At 40.4% G+C, this 22661-nt stretch overlaps 3 protein-coding genes across 7 annotated transcripts; 2 read left to right on the top strand and 1 right to left on the bottom strand.

Annotated features, from left to right (window-relative positions):
• Positions 1 to 441: 441 nt before the first annotated feature.
• LOC105834763 (methanethiol oxidase) lies at positions 442 to 3491 on the top strand. Its single transcript, XM_012677460.3, has 8 exons — positions 442 to 859; positions 1023 to 1177; positions 1278 to 1457; positions 1540 to 1843; positions 1948 to 2205; positions 2373 to 2706; positions 2816 to 2938; positions 3304 to 3491. The coding sequence occupies exons 1-8, from the start codon at positions 838 to 840 to the stop codon at positions 3353 to 3355; spliced, it is 1428 nt and encodes a 475-aa protein (XP_012532914.1). The 5' UTR covers positions 442 to 837; the 3' UTR covers positions 3356 to 3491.
• Positions 3030 to 22377, bottom strand: LOC105834767 (serine/threonine-protein kinase SMG1). Its single transcript, XM_036292435.1, has 16 exons — positions 21809 to 22377; positions 20712 to 20999; positions 20389 to 20612; positions 20044 to 20296; positions 19771 to 19900; positions 18313 to 19648; positions 18066 to 18222; positions 17435 to 17963; positions 17156 to 17343; positions 13058 to 17062; positions 12663 to 12936; positions 9509 to 9771; positions 8941 to 9217; positions 6890 to 8810; positions 5563 to 6534; positions 3030 to 5484 (listed from the first exon to the last, which is right to left on the bottom strand). The coding sequence occupies exons 2-16, from the start codon at positions 20936 to 20938 to the stop codon at positions 5300 to 5302; spliced, it is 10941 nt and encodes a 3646-aa protein (XP_036148328.1). The 5' UTR covers positions 20939 to 20999; positions 21809 to 22377; the 3' UTR covers positions 3030 to 5299.
• Positions 9567 to 12441, top strand: LOC105834764 (histamine H2 receptor). Of its 5 annotated transcripts, XM_012677462.2 has the most exons (6): positions 9567 to 9703; positions 9837 to 10167; positions 10233 to 10352; positions 10780 to 11328; positions 11563 to 11725; positions 11853 to 12441. In XM_012677462.2, the coding sequence occupies exons 4-6, from the start codon at positions 10784 to 10786 to the stop codon at positions 12246 to 12248; spliced, it is 1104 nt and encodes a 367-aa protein (XP_012532916.1). In that variant the 5' UTR covers positions 9567 to 9703; positions 9837 to 10167; positions 10233 to 10352; positions 10780 to 10783; the 3' UTR covers positions 12249 to 12441. The 5 variants fall into 5 exon arrangements, with proteins under 5 accessions (XP_012532916.1, XP_012532917.1, XP_012532915.1 ...); XM_012677463.3 differs by lacking the exon at positions 9567 to 9703 and having other exon boundaries at positions 9735 to 10167; positions 10295 to 10352; XM_012677461.3 differs by lacking the exons at positions 9567 to 9703; positions 9837 to 10167; positions 10233 to 10352 and adding an exon at positions 10362 to 10494.
• Positions 22378 to 22661: the final 284 nt, after the last annotated feature.

Here is a 22661-nt window from a genome sequence, read left to right as displayed (position 1 = left end):
GACTCTCGAGCGATTTAATACATCATCACGCGCAATATATAATTCAATATATGTATGTATACTTACGTTTATGAGTATTATCATACAGATCAGCGTCATTCTCCCTTTATTGTCACTTTGTATGTACTTTTACTTGAATTTTACTTTCCTTTTATTTGTATATGTAGGTACATATTTACGTGAGAGCGATGCGATCTTTTCTTTCTCTCTCTTTCTCCCTAGTAGAGATCTTGTATACATAATTATTTTTGTAACTCTCTTTGGAAAAAGATATGAATAAATTGTTTATGTGTACCTTGTGTCTACTCTACATTTGCCTTTTATATATATTTTTTAATATATATATATATATATATATATATATATATATATATATATTGAGTTGATTATTAGCGATTAAGGTATCGTTACACATTTATTTTGCAGCTAATGAAATTATCTCTTGTTAACTTGACGATGATAACGTTTTGATACCGTTCGTTTTGTAACATTGATATTGTGTCGTACATATACTGTAACAACGAGAAATAACTTGTGGCCAAAATAACTTTGATATTTTCTCGCTGTCTTCTGATTGTGATGTTATCAATCGACCTCGGTTTGACGTAATGGCAACGGTGATTTTGATGGCAACGACTTTTTCACAAAGTTTATAAGAGTCACAAAATCACAGGAAGAGATAAAATGCGAGTTCCCCCTTCCATGCGCTCTCACTAACAGGTCCGTACGCTTCGATGACGACGGTTTCGCGGACTTTGTATTGAAGTGAATAAGCACGCGGCGGTTTTCCTTCGCTACTCTTCAGTCTTCGTTAAACGACGTCGCACCGATCACGCGATGGCGATGGCGGAAAAGAAAGGTACTCGATCGCATTAAATTTAATTACGATAGAGTACTACAGGTACTACTACGATAAAACACAGCGAGTCTAAGAATTAGATAGAGAATCATATATTATATCTATTGGCATCTTGTATTCGTTTTTAACAATATAAGTGGTAAAATAATGGACTTGGGTGTAGCGTGTTCTGGGCCGGGTTACGCAAGTCCGAGAGCGGCGATGCTCGAGGGACCGCGCGAGAAACTTCTGTACGTCATTGGCATACATACGAATCCTGAGAAAGCTGATGTCCTCTGCACGGTGGATGTAGATCCTGACAGTTCTACGTACTGTCAGGTAAATGACCTCTTTTTATCACCTTAAAATCTTTGTAGATTAAATGCAAAAAAATTTAAACTCCTTCGTTGAAATTCTGATCTGGAACTTGAAAACGCAGATAATACACAGATTAAGAATGCTGACTGTTGGTGACGAGTTACATCACTCCGGCTGGAACATTTGTAGTAGCTGTCATGGATCGCCCCGAAAACGCGATACGCTGGTGTTGCCCTGTCTTATGTCGGACCGGGTGTACCTAATTGATACGAGCAACGAGAAAATGCCCAAGATCAAAAAGGTATCAAGATCATCGTCGCGCGCATCTGACGTTCTCTTTTTCGTATACTTATGTGTACTTATCTGGAATTCTATTTTCTGAGATTGTGGAACCGGAAGAGATGCATAAATACGGGATATCTACGCCGCACACTTCTCATTGTCTACCAACAGGTGAGATACTCATCTCTACCATGGGTAATCTTAATGGCGATGGATTGGGCGAATTTTTCTGCATTGATGCGCAGACCCTTCAAGCGAAAGGCACGTGGACCAAAGGCCGTGAAAGAGCAGCTTTTGGATATGATTTTTGGTACCAACCGTATCACGATACGCTCATTGCTACAGAGTGGGGCGCACCTAGAGTCTTTAAGAAGGGATTCATCCCAGAGGATGTTCATAATCCCAGTAAATACTTATCCCTGAATTAATTTTATTTAGAGGAGGAAAGGAGGACATACGTAGAGTATCGATTATTAATTTTCGTGATTAAATGATTGATAACTTTGCAGAGATATATGGCAGAACCTTGAATGTTTACTCGTGGAACGAACGAAAGCTGAAACAAAGCATCAATCTAGGAGATGATGGAATCGCCCCACTTGAAATAAGATTCCTTCATAATCCATTAGCAGCCGAAGGATTCGTGGGTTGCGCGGTAACGTCGAATGTTTATCGGTTTTACAAGAAGGAAGACAATTGGAAAGGCGAAAAGGTGATCCAGGTGTCACCAAAAAAAGTCGAAGGATGGATCGCGCCTCTGATGTCGGGTATCACGAATTGTCAAACATAATAAAGATTGTTTCTATCACAAATTGCAAATTTCTCTTTCAAATTTTTACAAGAAAATGTACTCATCAATAATATCATAATTGATGTAACGTCTTGCGAGCTTTCTCTTTTTTTTTCTTTACGAAAGTTTTTCTTTGTTTCTTAGGTATGATCACCGACATTTTGCTGAGTCTGGACGACAAGTATCTGTACCTGTCCAATTGGTTGCATGGCGACGTTAGACAATACGACATCTCCGATACAAGAAACCCAAGATTGACTGGTCAGGTCTTTCTAGGAGGATCGATACTAAGCGACTCGCAGGTGCGTGTGGTGCAAGACGAGGAAATGAGCGGTCAGCCCGATCCCGTCTACATCAAGGAACGTAGATTGTATGGTGCGCCGCAAATGTTGCAGTTAAGTTTGGATGGACGTCGCTTATACGTGACTACGTCGATCTTTAAACCATGGGACAAACAATTTTATCCCGATCTTCTCAAGTAAGTATAATCTCTTTTCTTTTTCATCCCATTCCTTCTCTTTTCTTCCATAAAATCAAATAAAACGGAATATTTAAATACGCTATAATATTATCGGTGTGATATTTAGGTATGGATCAACGATGGTGAAGCTTGATATTGATGTCGAGAAAGGCGGAATGAAACTCGACCATCAATTTCTCGTTGATTTTGGCACCGATAAAAACGATATTTTATTGGCGCATGAGATGAGGTGAGAAATAATAATACCATAATTTATTGCATCAATAGATCAAGAATCCCCATTTGTTTTCCCTTTCGTTTACTAGAAAAAAAAAGATAAATTAAAAGAAATAAATTTCAGATTTTATTTATATTACTGTCCAAGAACAAACTCACATAATCTTTACAGCTCTTTTCTTTTTATCAATTCTAATTTCTAATTTCAATGAGATTGAACATATTTAATTTCATAAATCATTTATATACGCCAATTTCTTAAATTCAATTCATTTCTGCCTTAAATATAATATAAAGTTTAAAATTTCCATTCCAGAGAATATTATTTTATCTCGTGCAATAAAAAAATTTCATATCGTGTTATTAATCTTTGTATAGATACCCTGGTGGTGATTGCACCTCCGATATATGGCTGGCAGAGAGACCCTAATTTTAATGAGTGGACTGGATGTAAAATCAAAGCATCTCAACATCTACGAAAATAGTAATACAGTAGCTTATTTTACAACACATTGTAGCTTTGCAAGACTTTTTTCTAATAAAATTTCTCAAACTTTTTCATCTAGGAAATGATTCTGAAATGTTTCAATAAGAATTAGAAATACTTACGGATGAATTAGTAACGAGCACTCACTCAAAAAATATTTTCGCTTGTTTCCATGATATTAATATTAGTTTCAGCATATTGCATCAAGTAATATAATGGAGATGGATTTTATATTGTATAAATATTACATAATGTTTTGTGGTAAGTAATGAATCTTCTTTTCTCCATTCTTTCTCCTTACACAAAAAAGTCCGTTTGCGCCAAACTAGTAATTGTTCGTTATATAAAATTTGTCGAAATATTTTGTGTTAGAGACAAAATTCAAAGATTGTATAGGTATAAAATTTCATTGCGTTTCCATAAATGATTCTATTTTTGTTTCCGTAACAGTTTCGTATTATCATCTATAACATCCAATAAGTTATATAAAATTAAATTTGCAATTTATAATTTAAAATTTGCGATAAAAAAGTTTGAAAGAAAGGAGTCTTTGTCACATTACTTCTGCAATATGTGAGAGAATACTTATCACGCGCGACCGCATATATTTAAAAAATGATTGGGCGAAATATACGACGTCAGAGAGCAGCGAGAATATGTCAAGTGTCAATGTTGGCTAGGAAGCTGATGAATTTCTTCTTTCGCTGAGATCGTCCGATGCTAACGCCATAAAACTCAAAATGAATCGAAACGGCAAACTTTCAAAGTCACGCGTGTATCCGTTACAGAAATAATTTTGTTTCGTTAATCGGTAATAAATAGTTCTGCGAAATTATTTCATTTTTTTTTAAATATACACGCACGTGCACGTGTATGCGCCGAGTTTAGATATTTAATTGTTTAATTACATATAACTCAATAATAACAGATTACTTTTAATCTCTCTGTTAAAAGGGGTTGGTTCGTTTTATTTTTTCATCTCGATTAAAAAGTAATGCAATAATGTATGTCTGTGGCTACGGTCCACTTGACGCTACAAACGTTTCGAAGCGTTCTTTGATTGGTCAATTCGTAAAAATCTTTGTTTTGATTGGTCAATCAAACGCTTCGAAGCATTTGTAGCGTCAAGTGGACCGCAGCCTTTGTAATCTCGGATTCTGAATTAATCGTCAAGTGTGCTCGCGTGTACACCATACGTATATCTAGAGTTATAACGTAACATCGGTGCAAATCGATTTAAATGCATCGATTAAAACGCCAGGCTTTCCTTTTCTGGCATGGTAGCATTATGCCGCGACGGCAAGCTCGTGTTAGCCATCAATAATAAATTAACAGTGTGACCGTTTATGACAACGATCGTTATCGAGACTTTCATCATCATCTTCCTCATCATCATCATCATCATCATCATCGGACTTCTCATCAATATCGTCAGCCGAACTTCTCGCGACTACACCGTTAAGGATTCTTCGTGACCGATTCTACATTTCTCTCAAAAATTCGTGGCTTCCAAAAGAATATTATTTATTCGCGCTCGCTCGATATTGTATATACTCATTCCCCTTAAAGAAAAAAATAAAAAGATATCCCCAAATATAATAGATTGCAGGCACGTCAGCCTCATTTTTGAGAAAAGTATAGAATCGGCACTCGGCACAGTGGGTTTTCAATTGTCGCGCCGGAGGAATCGATATCGCGATCGAGCTGTAAAACCGACTTATTTCCCGGATGATGTTTTTACCGGACACTCCATCAACTGGTTTCGAAAGCGGAGTGTTTTGCCTCCTACGGCGACGTAGGACGACGTAGATACGACGGTACGAATTTGAATACCGTGTGAGACGAGTGTCGAGCCATTGGGGCGCGCGAGCGCCAGCCGTCATTCGTTCAGACCCACGGTGTCCAGCCCTCGTACAACAGGGCCAGATTTTCGGTGCTCTGCGCTTCACGTATCACGTATTCTACTTGTTCGGCCGTAGTGTACTTGCGTGACGATTGCGGATCACGGCCCTCTAGCTTCATACGCACGCGGCGCCACACGTTCAGCGCGTAGGCGTTCCGCTCTTGCACGGCTACAACAACGGATGAAAAGAAAATTATGTGAGCAATCCCTGGATCGAAAATTGTACTGTCGGAAGCTAACTACCTACCTTTACCCGTGGTTGGATCTCTAGTCAGTGATGTCCCCTTTTTCGGGCTCAGGTATACGCTGTTCTGCCGCACCAGCTTTCCCTTCTTTTTCTTTCTCCTCTTCTTCGGTAGATTGCTTGCGGGTTTGACCAAATTCAGGTTGCGCTCACTCGCAAACTCCAGCAATCGATTGTACAGGCTGGGCACTTTAATCGCTATCGCCTCCAATTCTTTTTTCATCATCATACCACGAGCCGAGTCGAAATTCTCGGACTCTAATTCCTTCACTATCGCCGAAATGTTCTCCGTAAAGGATCGATAGGCGAAGAGAAAGTCCTGTAGACCATCAATGTTCTCTTGCTTGGCCATTGTTTTTAGCAATGCTCGAATGTCCGACATTAATCGGTGATGCTCGGCGAGTACGTTCTGCAGATTCATTACTCGTTCTCTCAAATAATCTTCGGCCGTGAAAAGAGCTTCTTGTTTCTCCTGCAGCTTCTTCTGAGTGTCGATTATTACTTCGGACACGATTTTCTCAGCCTGCTTCAACCACGTGGTGTCCACATTGTTTTCCAGCTGTAGCAGCTGTACAAGACTTTCCTCTATCATGGAAACAGTGATGTTAAGGTTGCACGTTAGCACGCAACTTTCCTCCCAATGCTTGATCAATTTCGCCAGATTGGCATCATGCGTTACACTCTCCGACGTCCTGGTCCTCAAGGCCTCGTAGTGCAATATAGAATTGCATGTGTTCACTACCATTACGGCTAGATTGTGTTGTCTAGTCAACTTATCGCAAGATGACAATACCGCGTTGTCAAATGCAGACATGACTTCACCAAGTGCTGGATTGGCGCCGGCAGCCCATTTAAGACGTTGTATAGCACTCGAAACAAGATTTTGTTGTTGTTCGCGTGCCTCGCACACTCGCGACTGCAAATTGGACAGTTTCGCTGCCTTTTTTCGTAACTCTAGCATAAAGGTAGAGCGATCTAAAAAACAATGAGGAAATTATTTCAGACTTTGTCAAAATAGATAGACAACCGATATAGAAAAAGAGCGGGAGCAAGAGAGAGAGAGAGAGAGAGAGAGAGAGAGAGAGAGAGAGAGAGAGAGAGAGAGAGAGAGAGAGAGAGAGAGAGAGAGAGAGAGAGAGAGAGAGAGAGAGAGAGAGAGAGAGAGAGAGAGAGAGAGAGGGGGGGGGAGAGAGAGGGGGGGGGGAGAGAGAGAGAGAGAGAGAGAGAGAGAGAGAGAGAGAGAATTTTAAATATGTAATTTTAATTCCTTAAATCGAAAAGCAAATAAGTTGTAAAAATTTGCAAAAGTGACCTCGGTCAAAGAACTCACTTAGACGGTTCATAGGATGCATCGGATTCATTGGATTCATTGGATTAATTGGACTGATATTGGGTCTCATTATTAGAATATCCTCGTGTAACCAATGATAAGCTGTCTGTTGAAGTTGAAGTCTCTGAAGACTGACTCTGGCTACCTCGGCGCTCTGCTGCGCTAATCTAGCAGCCTGTTTCCGTCGCCAAGCGCTTTCCAAAGTACTACTCAACGCGCCTGCTTGCGTCAAGACCGAGGTTGAGAACAAGCCCTTTTTCAAGCACAGGTCTACCATCTTCCGACAGAGCTCCTCCAGCGAAACTTTGCTCTCTGCTCCAATGTCTCTTTGTTCGATCTCAGTGGTTACATTCAGGCCCATTCGCTGCAGCAAAAAACACAAGGCAATCCCCAACGTTTGCGACGTCACGCCGAGCAATTGCCTCGAAACATAATCGGCCGTGAACACACGGACGGGTTTGTTGAGCCGTTCGTCATCGTATACATTCGCCAACCCACCCTTAAATGCGGTAGCAATATCTCTGCACATCATAAAAAATTCTTGTATAGTATGCAATCTCTTGATCAGGAATATGTCTTCGAGAACTTGTCGGGCCGCTTTGTTGAAAATGGGCGCCGACATCTCTTTGGCCTCGCGTATTTGATCGATTTTCTTCCAATTCATCGGAATGTCCAAGGAACTCAGGGTAGCCACTAAAGCGTTACCTTCCATTTGCAATTTTTCAAACAGACCGTTAAAACCCATCAACAACATCTGACCCGGCGTCAAAGTTTCCTCTTGGTTAAAATCCTGAACTTCCGCCTGTCGCGACAATAACGCCTCGAATCGTAATCTCATGTTCATCACTATATTCTGTACTACCGCATGCGGGCTTTCCATCTCCATTACGGTGAATCGGAGATGCATCTCGAGTTGCGCCAATATATCACCAAGGGGTATTCCGGTCAGTATTATAATCTCACCGAGCTCGCTTATCATTCGCATAACACTCGGTTCCTCCGTGACAATGGTCTTGATCGCTTCCGGCAATATAATGGTCTGAAAGTTGTAGTTGAGTTCCTGCAAACCCTTATAGATACAATCGGCACTCTTGAGGCATTTGAGGATAAGCGCGATCTTGGGATCGTTGTTGGTCTTGTGATTTTCCGGTATCAACGTAACTAACTCTGCGATCAACGACGACATCAGACGCATTTCGTCCAGGAACCAGTCCCCCTCGCGAGAAGTAAGATCTACTAAGCAATCTCCGGCGCACTTGGCAGCGCCCTCCATCATCAAATATCTCTGATTCAAGGCACACAGCGCGGTAACATTGACACATTCGAGCGCTCTTTCCGCACCCTTCTCTCGTCGGAGAAATCCCGTAATTTGCGTCCTTGACTCTGTGTACGCCTTCTCGATTCTATTACCAGCTTCCGGTAAACCTTCGGATACCGTCCTCTCGTAAATCTTTTTATATCTCTCGCTATACTCGTTCAAGATGGCCTCCAATTGATAGGAGAATGTTATTATCTGTTGAACTTGCGGATTGTTAGGATTGATTGGATTTAGACTCGCTTCGAACCGCGCCATGACCTCGTGGCACGTCTCAACGGTACCTGAGGCCAACAGTTCGTTCGCCCAAGCATGATAAAGCACGGTACGATGATGCGACAGGCTGCTGAGAGGGTACAAACTGCAGATGGCGGAATACTGATTCAACAGCTCTAAGCATTTGCTTATGGAGAAGGCCTGATCGGTGGCTAGTTGCGTCAGTTCGTTCTCCGACTGCTCGCATTGCACAATCATCTGACTTTGTCCGGCGTTCTGTAGGAATTCCTTCACAAGATCGAACACTACGTGATCCTGTTGATTGGTCAAGCTTCCCAATTCTGCTAGCCATTGTCCTAGCTGAGGTCCTCGCACTGCAGCCAACGCGATCTGAAATATCAATAATCAGGAGATTACGATAAATAGTCGATAACGTGTTAAACGCATTAAAAATGCGAAAATGAAAGTGGTGTTAAGAGCTTTGACGTTTGCACTCGAACAGATTGTGTACATTACTCACATTGTGCACATTAATCTGTTTCTCACACTCGTCTATCTTCTCCCTCAGACCTGCTTTTGCTTTCTCGTGAGAGTCCCGCGCTCGTTTGAACGAATTGTATCGCTTCACTACCGAATATAACGTGTGATTCCGACCCATCGCCTGCGCCTCTTTCACTAATGCGAGCTGTTGATGTCGGTCCTGCAGTAAATCCTGACATTGACGCGATGCCTCGGTAGCCTCAATCCAACAATTTAGATGATGGCACAGCAACGGCAAGGTTTTAGCCAATTCGTCTCTGCAATTTCATCCCACAAAAAATAAGTTGTTTGCAACTGATTTCTATTTTCTCTAATGAGTATACGATTATAAATAAAATGATTAAAATTAATGATACGAGAGATTGTAAATACGTCGACTTTTGTTCATTAAGCCGAGAAGCTTCTTACTTTACGTAACATATATTATAGATAATACAAGATAATATAATAAATATAATGGATGGAAATATTATTTTATTTAATAATACAAGATAGAGATAGAAATAATATTTTCTGTGTGAAATGTGTGCGTCTCGTTGTTCTCTTACCGATTAGTCAGCCACTCGGTGCGCATCTCCGCCGTTCTTACTGCAAACATTGCACGCGTGAGCTCCTGCTCGAGTTGTTTCCGTCCAACGCCGGTGCATCTCGCTCTGGCCTGGCAAGCGCCGTAACTCGCTATGCTGGTATCCGCACCCGCCCGCCAATCCACCAAAGGATCGTAGACGAACGCCTCCAGTAAGGTGAGAAGTGTCTCGCGGCCTCTGCGCATCACTCTTAGAGTATGCTCGGAAGCAAACCTAAATATACCCTACCACACATAAATAGCAATGTGATATCTGTCATTATTATTATTGTTATTATTACTATTCATAGCTAGGTGAATAATGACTATCATTCATGATTGCGTTCGTTTCGCATAAGAGAGCTTTCTGCGACCTTTTTCGATCGCAAACGAGCAGCTGATAGCGCAGCTGATAGTTGCAGCACTTTTTGCGAGGGGAACCACCAGATGAGTAGATAAGTAAAAGCACTTCCGAACAAAGCACGGATAGCAGCACAATGTACCGTATCAGCCAAACCGAATCGTTTCGTATCGATCTATTCTCCTCACACATTGCGAATGTTGTTGCATCGCAAGTTGTTCTCGTCAACTTGATCCGCGACCTTGTTACTTGAAAAAGTGACAAAAACGAACGAGAGAAAGGTAAATTATCATTTTCCCAGCACCTTGTAATCGTGGAAAAATTAACTGAAACATTTCCAACGTAGATTTCATAGGTTTACGTAATCTACGTGATGCGTGATTCGATGTGTATCTTGGCATTTCGCAGAGTATCCTCGAAAACCCGTTTCTTTCTGTGTGTATGTGTGTACGTGTGCGTGCGGAAGGTAAGTCATATTAGCAGTATTAGTTGGTTCACCGTTTTCACGTATCATGTATGTCTTATGCTTAAAAATTATTTTGATGCTTTTTTTATTATTTTGCATTACGGTACACAATGCAAAATGAAAAACGACAAATAGCCGACTCGTAAGACATACAAATAGTCACGACTGTATCAAGTGTTACGAATACTCAGTTTGTAAATAACTAAATAATTAAATATCATATAATTCAAGTGCAAGATTTCTTACTGCTGAAATAGCTTCACATTTATTTAGTGTTGCTCATATAGTTTTTAAGCATTTTCAATATTTTAAATCAATAAATTTTAATCAAATATCAAAAGGGATATCTTGTAGCCCGTTTAAAACAACTTGTTTAAATTTAAGCAGGCTTTTCTAATTCTACAATTGAAAGTTATAATGTTTTCAGAAGTATGAATCTAAAAGAGTGCAACGTTCCTGAGACAAATGTCTCAGTAACAGACAGCGCCGCAAACAAGGAACAAGATAGCCACGTGTTTTGGATTCTGATGGACTGCTTTTTGTTGGTTGCGATCGTTTTGGGAAACGTTCTCACAATATTGGCCATCATGTGGGCTCGCAGGCTCCGAAATGTCGTATCAAATTATTTTATCTTAAACCTAGCCGTGTCGGATCTTATGGTGGGCGTAACGCTTCCATATCATTTAGCGTTTTACGTGGACAGCACGTTACACCAAAACAAATCGGTGTGCATCTCGCGCTTCGTAATGTTCAGCTTGGCGTGCGGCGGGAGCATATACAATCTGATAGTGATCGCCATAGACCGATACGTCGCTATCGTACATCCGTTGAGCTATAACGTGTACGCGACTAAGCGGCGCGTCCTGCTGATTATAGTCATTGCTTGGATATGCACTATGGCCGTGTCATCGATTCCGATATATTGGAATTGTTTCGATACTTCGCAGACGTGCGAATTGGAAACGGTATTGCCGAGGTACTACATCTATCGTATATTATCCTATCCACGATTTTCTCTCTTATCGTTGTTTCCCATCAATTACAATCAATCGCCATTACGTGCGATGTATTTTTATTACACGTGCAATATTACGTCACGTTCACGGTAATTTCCATTAGTTATTTTTCGAACGATCAGTTCGTTATCTCAAAATAGCTTCAACTGCGACTGAAATATCATTATCAATTAACAACAAAATAATTTTGATAGATTCTACATAGTGGCTATACAGATGCCGGCATTTTTTCTCAGTTGGATAGCAATGTTTCTGCTATATTGGAAAATCTGGAGAGAAGCGCACATGCACGCGCGACGCATGAACCTTAGTATTGTCCCAAACATCGCTGAGAAAAACGATCGCAAAAGCGTACAGGTACAGTGTGCGTATAGTGTTTTAAAGCATAGGATGTAATAGAAAATTATAGGCGAAGACGTATTTCAAATGTAGCGAGTGTAGCGCGATCAATGAGTAACGATATTAATATTGATTTTTAAATTAGGTGGTGTTGCTGATACTGGGATGTTTTTCAATCTGCTGGTTCCCGTATTTTGTCGTGGCGTGCATGCGAACCTTTGGTTGGAGGACAAACTCGATGACAATATGGTACAAATCTACGTTTGCATTGGCCATTGCCAACAGCGGAATGAATCCCTTCATATACGCGTGGAAAAATACCAATTTTCGCAAGGCTTTTCAAAAAATTTTACATTTTAAATCGCCAAATGACAATTTCAACTCGAGCTTCAAAATGTACTTGGAAAAACAACGCGAACTAAAAGGCCAGGCAGACGTACAAGATGGCCATATAAATGGAAGCAACAATTCGCATAGATGTTTACCCGTTTTTCAATCTGATCACATTGAAGAAAACAGAATGGAAAACACCATTTTATAAATTCCATTCATATTCAAAATTAAAAATTATCTAATGGAGTGAAGAATTATAAAATGTCCTGTTTTTCTGAATTTTAACATCTGTATTTATCTCTAAGAATACTCTTTCTCTCTCTCTCTCAATAAAAAAATTATAAAACGAAAATACATTTATAAAGAACCGCAATTAAAAAATATACTCATATGATGCAAAATTAAAACAAAATGCAAAATTAAAAAATGCAAGTAAATTTGAAAAAGCGATGTAATTATTAAAAATTTCAATCGTAATTAAATTTTTTTAGAATTAAAAAAGTCCTAATAAAAATACGAACTACCTTAGTACATATAAAAAGGTGCCACTAAAATTAGAAACCATGTTATTTTTCCGTTCTCAGTGGAGAAAAAAGAAAACTTTGATTAAGAAAAAACCTACCTCGACTCCGGTTACTCCTAGAGCCGTTTTGATATTTGGCGTCATGCGGAATGGCACTTTTTCCGGAACACGTAGAGTTTTTCCTTTTTCAAAGCAGACATTGTAATCAATGTGCACAACTTCGCCGGTGTTAAGGTCGACGAGAACATTGTCCAAATGTCTATCGCCTAGACCTATGATGTAACCAATGATGGACATTACCGCAACGGAATATGAATAGTTCTTGGTAGCTTGCCACCAGCTGCCAGCATTGATGCTGTTGCACCAAATTTCTCTGCAATGTACATAAAAAGGTAAGAAAGACAAAAAAAATGGAAAAAATACAGAGAAAAAATACTTTAAAAAATCCAGTTAAAAAATACGCTGTTTTTTTTTAACAATTATATGCAACTAACTTCGCCAGTAGATCCTTCGGAGTCTCCCTCATTAATTCCTCCAATACTTTTTTCAGCACGTGAATAGGCCACTCCTTCCGATTTTCTAAACCGATTCCGCACTCCTTTAGCAACGGTGTCAGTTTATTGTAAAACAACTCGGATGGTCGCATAATCGTAGAATTGCCACCAGCGGTTTTACTGGTCACGGCACATTCACGTTGTTGCCATCGCTTGTAAAGTATGAACAATGGCGTCACGCCGTCGACCCACTGAATGAGACCAGATCTAGGACCCAACGGGATCACCGAATAGTGGCGCGCCCTATAGACCTTAGTATCGCTGTTCTTCGACATCATAGTGTTACATATGCTCAAGAATTGCATTATTCTCTCGTCCAGATGCAAGTCTTCCAATCCTTTAAATAAGTACGTGTATACGTGACCGTCGGACCCGTGGAACATGAGCTTTTTAGGTTTTGTTTTCGTCGGTAGAATCTGAACATTATTGTCCACCGACATAATGGTGACTATCCTGTTATCGGCGCCCATAGTAGCGACGCCCGGCATGGCAATGCAAGTGTCCTTCAGATTGGCCAGGACAGGACTGATATCCATCATTGACAAAGAATAAGCGGCTCGTCGATGCACGCGTTGCGCCAATTTGCTTTCCAAGTGTTTCAAGGCCAAACTGGCCACTTGAGGCTTTGCCGGATTCTTGGGATTGTTGAGTCGATTTATCACCTCCTCGATGGATGCACCAAATTTCTCCTGAAAGCTTTTCTCATGCGGCGTCTCGGTAGGTACAGATGTCATAGCTAGCAGATTCTCCAATATAAATGTAATCGGTTTCAAAATAATCCTATGCTTTTCCGCGATCAATTTAGCCTTCTCTTCGGGCGTAAGCCAAATATTGTCCTGTACTCGCTGAATCTCCATCTCCAACTGCTCGAAACGTTTGGTAATTTCCGCGTGATGTTGGCACAACGTTGCTAGCCACAGTTCATCCCACAGCAACGTAATTCGTCGGAGTTCCTTCACTAGCACCTTTACTTGGACCACTGAATCCTGGATACGATTAGAGAGACAATCGACCAACTGTGAGAAATAAGAATCCATAAAACTCTCGTGATCGTCATTGTATACGGTTATCGTTTCCGTTGCCATCTCTTCGTTTTCGTTTTCCTCCTCCTCCTCCTCCCCCTCCTCCTCCTCCTCCTCCTCCTCCTCTTCTTCCTCCTCGTCATCGTCCTCTCTCCTCCCCTCTTCTTCCTGCTGCTGCTGCCGCCGCTGTCGTCCGTCTTCTTCTTCTTGCTCCTCCATAGCAGCGTTCATGTCTATATCATTCTGCAAATTATTATCGTTATCTGGCTTCTCATAAACTCGGATCTTGTCGTAGATCTTTTTCTGGCTTCCGGATACCGCACCTACCACGGCTGGGAACGTGATCAAATGCGGTGAATTCTCTGCCACTCGGCACAATAGCTCAGACACCTGTGTCCTCACATAAGCTTCGGGATGACTAAGCCTCGAGAATAATTGCGGTATAATTTCCTTCCATGGCGCGGTCGGGGTTGTCGAAAGACCGGCCTCGAGAACATTTTGCAACTCCAAAGCATGCTTCACCACGAGTCGCAATAGTCTCAAGGTCGCCGTGATGGTGTCGCACTCGTTGCTGTCGTTATTCGCCAATTGCAAGTACTTGAAGTACGCGTTCGCCGAAAGTTCGTAATACGAATAGATCCTCTTCTGCGCCTGTCGCCAGATGTCGACCAACATACCGAGATGTTCATTGCTGGCGTGGTTTAAGACCGACACGTTCCTCAATTGACTCTCTATCATGTCGGATGTGTTTATGTCGTTCGTATCGATATCGCCCTCATCCTCGGGTATGGTTTTGTTTTGACTCAATATAGAGAATACGGTGTCGAGGTCGGCCTCGGCTATATCTATCGGCAGTAAGGACTGTATGTTTATACGATCGGTATCCGTCAGTTGGCCAGAATTGGAGTTGTCCACGATTTTCCGGCCCCACTTATAGCACCAAGCAGCGAAGCTGGACCAGGCGCGCGGCAGATCTGGACATTGATTCACACCGAGTTGCATCAATTTACCGATTATCATGTCCGACTTGGGAATCAGATCGATTGTCTCGCCAAATAGCTTGTCCATTAAGCCATCATTGTGCATGGCTTCGAATCTGAGCAATTCCTCCAGCTGGGGGTTCTCGTTCACATTTGTGTCCTGCTGTATCCACTTGGCCAGCGTGAGCAAGAGCTTGGTTCCTGTTTCTCGTAAATCGGCGGATTGCTCGCCACTAACTATCGCACGCGAAATTCCCAACGCAGTCACGCAGCACATTCTCAATGCCTCGTTCGTGTTCTCCATGTCATAAAGTAATTTCGATAATTCCCTGAAGGCCCTCATACTACTCTTGGTCCATTTCACGTCAACAGACCCGTTGTTTAGCATACTGCTCGTGATTTCGGTAAAAGTGCAAGCAATCGGAATTTGCAGTCGGATCGAGTCTCGCTCCGACTTCAAATATTTAATTATCTCTCGTTTCGCTAAATTAAAGTTACCCTCTTTCCTGGCTGTTCTGACGACGTGTAATCGTAAATTGTCCACTTCCGCGGAAGAGCTACTGTCGCATGCTTGATCCAGATACTCGGACCACCACAAAATCTGCGTCAAAATGTTCGAATTTATATTATTGACTTTATCGATTTTGTACAACTCGAAAATATTCCTGTCCTTCTTGCCGCGCGATAAATTCTTCAGCCCCGTCGCGGAATACTGGAGCAATATAGCGTCGCTGAGATACTCCGACGGTACATTTCGTAATCCGTCCTGCATTATCTTGGCCGCAACTTTTTGGCACTTCTCGATAACACTTTCGTCAAACGAGTCATCGAATTCATTGAAGTGAAGCCTCAGTGCAATATTCGTCAAACTATTGCTACACGCAACCAATTGTTTCGCGCAGCTCCAATTACTTTTCTTCTCCTCGTCCAGTAAATTCCAATTGGTTAATTCGTCCAATGAAATCAATTCACCTTTCTCGAATTTTTTCAGGCAATCTGCCTGTTGCGGAACGATATTTTCCGTCATTTGCCTTCTCAGGATGGTATAATCATCTTGCCGCAGCATCTCTGTTTCCTGTGATTTCCACTCGACTAATCCGGACCAATCGTTGACCGATTTATAACAATTGGAGAGCCTTTGCATACAGAAGCCTAGTACCTGATTGTCACTCTCGAGTCTGCGATTTTCGTCGTCGTTTGGTTTAACGACACGAGCGCTGTGTTCGTCGATCATCTGCCTGTAGACATCCGCCGCTGACTCGTAACGTCCGGCGGCCTCCTCCATCGCCGCCTTCAGCCACGGAAAATGTCTGTCCTTGCTCTTGGTGTACACGTAAAGACCTTGTAACGCTTCCGCTTCGCCGAGCGTGACCATCGCCTGTGCCGTCCACAGAGTTGCCCTCTCAAATTCAATGCCTTGCGTATTATCAACATTGCACAAATCCTCGAGTAACCTCTGGCCGTTTCGCAGCGCACTCGTTGCCAAGCCCGAGTGTAACGAGACCACGCACAGGGCCAATCGTATACGATTTAGCCATTCCTTGCATGTTGACTTGTTTGTGTGAAAGAAGGTCCTAACTGGTTTTGACAATGGCAAGAGCGCCATCGCGCAACCGTCAGCCGCATTGTGAATTACTCTTTCCAGATGTTCCAGAAATTCGACCAAGAGTCGCACCCGCGTGTGCTCGTGCAAGATGTGATCTAATCCCAGTCTCTCCTTTTTCATCATGTCCTTCTCCATTCCATTATGGCACGATATCTCACGAGCCAGAATTTTCAGGGCACTCTCGATCGACGTAAACGTTTCCTGCGGCTTCCCCAGAGAAGTACGAAGCTTGTTGAGGACGCAGTGTTGCGCCGCTTCAAAACCGCTCCAAAAAAACAGGAATGTACAATTTGCCAGTGCCAAATCATACATCCTCGCTGTAGTCCCATTTTCCGGTCTGCGCATAAAAAGATTTCGCATAAATATATCAACTGCACTTTATAATATTTCGAGAATGAAAACGATCTTAGTTCTAAAGAAGCTCACTTACATGGCAGGCCAACACAAAGTAAATATCTCCGACAACCCGGATGCGTCGAGATAATGTTCTTGTAAAAGAAACGCCATGTACGTTTTAAAATGTTGCGCCAACAATTCTCCATTGTTGTTACCTCGCATGTGCAATCTTTGAGCAAGAATCAATGATTCTGTCGAATAGGTCACGATTTCTCGTACCTTCTGTGGCATTCGACACAACATGAAATGAGATATAAAGGTATTACATAGTCCATTCATTCCATACGACCTCATTCAGAAAGCTGAAACTTACCTTGGTATCTGAGAATAAATGCTGTTTGTTTAATTTCGGTATAACAATATTAATGGGCATACACATTAGCAGCGCGCCGTACTTTTCGCGAATGGTTTTGTTACAAGAGGTCAAATGCAACGTTGCTAAATCGACGATACTTGAGTAGATCTCTTGCTTCCATACCACATTCTTCGCGGTCACTAATATTTCCAAGAGATTGCACGCCGCGCTCGCAACGTCGTCATTGGTTGTAGCACCGCAATTGATTAAACACGAAATGATATTTTGGCACTCCTGAGTTTCACTCAAGATCCCAATGTATTTTTCAGACTGTACACAAATCTCTTGCAACCAAGTGGACAAAAGAAGCAAGGTGCATGCAGGTGTATTCTTGTTGTACGTCTTTGCTATCAAATTGAGAATTATAGACAGATGACCACTGGATGGTGATGTCGCTGGTACATCCAAAGTCCCAGGAAACATGTCCATCGGGCGACAAGCGGTGGTACCTGTTATCAAACTGGAACTTGGAACAAAGTGATTGTACCTGTTAACACACAAACGCACGCATATGTACAAGTGTTATCGTTGAAATTTTATATTTGTTGTTATGTTGCACAACTATCAAAAGAAAGGATTGAGATTTTACCTGGAACAATGTGCGTAAAGCAAATACAGAATGTTATATTGTAAAAACGGACTCGCCGAAGATAGTGCAGTATCGTATGGTTTTAACTTGACTGCGACAAGTTCCAAGATACTTGGTTTAAGAGCCCACATTCCAATAATCGAATTACTTGCGTTTGCTAAAAAGATGTTAAAAAATGCATTAATTGCAACTGTTTTCAATAGTTCTTGAAATTGTCGACTAGATCGGTGATAAGACCTGTACTCACCTATGTCCGAAAGTGCACATAGGATAAACGTAACTACAATCTCAACGTCACTTTTACTGTATTTCAAATCATTTAATGGATTGTCAACCAAGATGTCCATGTTGGGTAGTATGAGCCTGTAAGCGATCTCCAAATCCGCTAGTATATAGCGATAAGATTCTTGCAGTAATGGAATATTTTTCAGGCTTAGAAGACTGTGATATACTCCCAGACTCGCATTTTGAATAGAAATGGAATTTCGGAATCTCAATTTCAGCAGCGTTGAATTCTTGCCGAGTAATATGTGTACTAACTCCAGTGGCAGGTTCGCGGACACTTCTTTTATTATTTTCGATATGATAGTCAACATCGAAATAATAGTATCGTCCCAAAAAATATTGACTCTCTGTAATTGAAGTTGGATAAATTTATAAAGAAGATCGTGATTTTTTGCTACACGGCTCTGAAGATATCCGAGAAGCAAGAAGGCGCATTCATTCGCGACTACGATCAATTCTTCCTTTTCTTCCGCCAAGTTTTCTATCTGTTTGTCTCTAGGTTCCATTGATCTCAATACATTCATCAACAATTGCCCTTTCTCCTTGGACAGAGCATTTCCTTTATCAGAACCTATCTTGAAATTTTTCTTATCAACTTTCTTATTTAAAGTAAGGGATTTGATCATCTTAATAAGGTTTTCCTCGGTAATCTCGTCTTTATTGAAATGTTTGGAAAGCATCTCGACATGTTTTTCCGACGAACTCACATTTCTTACGTATCTGACCAAGTTTTCCGTGTTATTGGATGTTTTGGGCCAAGTATCATTCTCTTCTTCCAATTCGATCGCTTTGACAACGGTCTTGAGCATCTTGGACAGACAATTTGTTAGAAAAGACCACTGTACGTTAGGTGCAAGATTTGGATTTAAATGTTCGGCTATGCTCTTGGTTACTGTATTGAAGACAGATATTAATGACGTGATTCGCAGGATACATTCTCTCGGTGTTGGGGATCCATCGTCGCCGGGCGAAGTACGTCCAGAATCGGGCAAATTCAATTCCTCATCGTAACTCTCCATATCTTCCAAGAATTGGCCTAATAACGTCAGAGTAAACTGCATATCCGCTATCCAGAATGAACGCAACTTTTGTAAACATCGACTCGCATAAACGACAACTGACTTTTGTTGCGTGGAATCGATGTGCCAACCCACAAGTATGTCCACGGTATCGCGGAAATGGGTCGTAAACGTCTCTGGATAGGAATCTATGATGAGTAATATAGCATCCACAGTTACCACTAGTAAATCTGCTCTATCAACATTTTCCAATATTGATTGTAATTGAGACATTATTGGCTGTAATGCGCGAACACATAATAATTAGTTTCTTATTACATTGATATACAAAAGCAAAAGTTAAAAGAGCATTTAATATAAAATATAAAATATTGATTCTTAATGTAAAAGGAATTATTTACCACGGCAAATTCTTTCAATTTAGACATTTCAGGGTCCATCTTAAGCGTCTCAATAAGTGATTTGATTAATAGACATTTCACATCATCTTTATGTTCCAATAAGTATTTGCTGAAGATCCAGTCTATATACCTAGATATATAAAGATATATACAAGTTTTGTCTTTTTAAAAATACATTTTGTTATATTAAATCACAGACGTGTACACGCGTATAATAAAGAATATTTTTCACATATATTCTCTATTTCTCTCATATCGCTTCATTACGCATACCTTTTAAAATCTTGTTCCACTACGTATCCAATTCGACCCAAACATTTTGCAATCTGTTGTCTTGCCTCCTGACCAGGACCAGAGTGTAAAAAATCTAACAGACTTTCACAAATATTTTCCAAATTTCGTCGTATGAATCGTTGATTTTCAGGTGCGACGATACTTTCCTGCACTTGCTTGCAAAGCACCATGAGATGATCGTAATCATCTTCGCGACACAATCGCCGCAAAAGCTTGGAAATCTTCGAGTCCTCTGAAATAAAAGTAGGTCTCTTTAAGGAGCAAAATTCGTATAGAATACACACACACACACACACAAATATACATATCCTTGTGATAAATTACCATTTATTCTTTTATCATCGTAGTATTTGCCCTGCGCATTCTCATGATTTTTCAACGATTCTTGAAACTTGGGTCTAGATGTAGAGTGATGGATAGACTCTGAATTTGACTCACGATCGTTGAGGGTCTTTTTAAAAGCTCTGCCACGTATTCCACCTCTGGCACGATCTGCAGAGCTACCACCACGTGCCATTCGAAATTCATTTCTTGGAATACCACTGAGTCTATTGCAAATATTTTAATTATTATTCTTAACTCATTAGGAATTTTGTGATAAGAAAGAATAATTAGTAAATAATAAAAAGATAAAGAAAAAAATACACCTTGATTTAAATCTAGCAAATCCGTGGTCTGACGAGTAATTGGAGTTTCGCTGACAAATGACCAGGGTACTGCGCGATACATTAAGGTCATTTACACTGTAACCACTTATCACGCCACTGTCTTCTTTCTCTATATCCCCTCCTTGATTTACAGACTCGTCTTGAGTCTCGGTGCACTTGGAACCACGTAGCCTCGTGCTAGTATTAGAGTTCCCACAGTTATTCATTACATTACTCTGCAAGTGGTCTGCATGACCCACACTTTATAGATGTATAACCTGTGGTTATCTATCAAAAAAAATTTACTTTTTATTAGCAATTACGAAGAAAACTTTATCAAAATACCAAAATTAAATTTAAAAATCAAGACAATCAATACAAAAAAAATTGTATAACTTCCATCCAATGCTTAATTCTCTCAAAAAATTGTTCTCATTATACATATTAAAGAAAATATTTTATATGGTGTAAGCACTACATAATAAGAAATTGATATATACACATTGTCTTTTTGATTGAGATTTTCCTATCATATTTATCAACCCTTAAAACATTGATGCATATACAAGACAATTTATATAAGATTAACTGCAAAATTATAAGAGCATCACAACATGTAAAGTCTATCTCTCTTCTGTTATAAAAAAAACAACATAGTTCTGAACATTTCATATTTTTGTCTTTAAATGATATATTTCAGTCTTACTGTAAAATTAAACAAATATTTTTTAAAATCAAGATAGTCTGAGATAATATTGTAGCACGAGAAACACTGTAAGCTTATGTGTCATAAAATGTAACTTCTTTTTCTGGTGGCATAGCGATTCAGATTATGCGTTAAATTTTGTAAAAATTGTGAATCTCTCCCATGGAGGCACGTGGAGCACCGTTAGTCTATGGCGAATTTAAAGGATATCGATTTCGATTATTGTTTTGGACTAGGGCGTGATATTGACGCGGTATTGACGGTCTTTTGCCCAAGCAGCATCTGTTGCTGATAATGTTACTACCCCCTTCTCCTTCTCCTTCTCCTTCTCGCTCCTGAAACTCTTAGCAAAGCCAAGGTTTTGGAGGTCTACAAGAAAATAACTTCTCACCGATTTTTGGGGTAAACCTCTTGTAAATGAACGATCGACCGGCTGTGCAGATTTCAAGAAAGGCCAGGGAAATAGCTTGCCGCTTCGTATCGTCTCGCGAAGATACAAGTACGAAAATACAGATTTAGAGGTTATAAAAGAGGACACATTCGATGTGTCGCCTGCCTCGAATTTTTATCCTTCTAGATCATGCACCACCGTGTGGCGCGTGCCCGCCATATCATAAGTGAAGCGCTTTGCGGAAGAGCTGTGATCACGTGACACATTGGTGCCGCAACTGCTGCATTGTCGATTGGTTCTAGCATAAGTGCGCGAAATTTAAAGGTAAGGAATGAGTTAACTATAACTATAAATATATGTGAGTTAAGTAAAACAGAAGAATAAAGTATTTTATTGAAAAAGCTAATACCATACCAAAGTGTTAGTGGGGTGTCACGTAAATGCTTGTATCATCGAGATGTCAGAATTATTATACATAGTTTCAAGATAGAATATGGAAATGTATATCTTATGTTTTTATTCTACTCGTAATCCTAGAACCATGTTTACGCGATTGCAGAAATTAATGTAATATGCACAAAAAGATCATCTGATGTGATATCGGTTTCTTTTTATTCATATGGAAAATACGAGATTTAGGTCTTTGCTAAATTGGATTCACATCTCAGCCGAGTGAAATTCGACTTTCTTTTCGCTAAAAATAAGTAACTGTTAAATCTGCTTTGTAATCTGTTTATTAAGTTCTCTAAATAATTCTCTGAAGTTCAATTTTTCCAATAGTTTTCTAGATGTAAAAGTTTATAAATGTTAAGTATTAACAAGTATTTGATAGATCTAACGCTATTATTGCATT

This window comes from Monomorium pharaonis, chromosome 9 (assembly GCF_013373865.1).
Source record: "Monomorium pharaonis isolate MP-MQ-018 chromosome 9, ASM1337386v2, whole genome shotgun sequence".
NCBI lineage: Eukaryota > Metazoa > Arthropoda > Insecta > Hymenoptera > Formicidae > Monomorium > Monomorium pharaonis.
This window is presented reverse-complemented; position numbering and strand designations above follow the sequence as displayed.

Excerpts from the sequence above, each read along its gene's own strand:
- LOC105834767 (XM_036292435.1), bottom strand. The coding sequence starts at position 20,938 with ATGAATAACTGTGGGAACTCTAATACTAGCACGAGGCTACGTGGTTCC. Across the intron at positions 17,344-17,434 it reads ATTTATTCTCAGATACCAAG|AAGGTACGAGAAATCGTGAC; the intron begins GTAAGTTTCAGC and ends CGAATGCCACAG. Across the intron at positions 5,485-5,562 it reads AGATCCAACCACGGGTAAAG|CCGTGCAAGAGCGGAACGCC; the intron begins GTAGGTAGTTAG and ends CCGTTGTTGTAG.
- LOC105834764 (XM_012677461.3), top strand. The coding sequence starts at position 10,463 with ATGCAAAATGAAAAACGACAAATAGCCGACTC. Across the intron at positions 10,495-10,779 it reads AAACGACAAATAGCCGACTC|AAGTATGAATCTAAAAGAGT; the intron begins GTAAGACATACA and ends TAATGTTTTCAG. Across the intron at positions 11,726-11,852 it reads ACGATCGCAAAAGCGTACAG|GTGGTGTTGCTGATACTGGG; the intron begins GTACAGTGTGCG and ends TTTTTAAATTAG.
- LOC105834763 (XM_012677460.3), top strand. The coding sequence starts at position 838 with ATGGCGATGGCGGAAAAGAAAG. Across the intron at positions 1,178-1,277 it reads ACAGTTCTACGTACTGTCAG|ATAATACACAGATTAAGAAT; the intron begins GTAAATGACCTC and ends TTGAAAACGCAG. Across the intron at positions 2,707-2,815 it reads TTTTATCCCGATCTTCTCAA|GTATGGATCAACGATGGTGA; the intron begins GTAAGTATAATC and ends TGTGATATTTAG.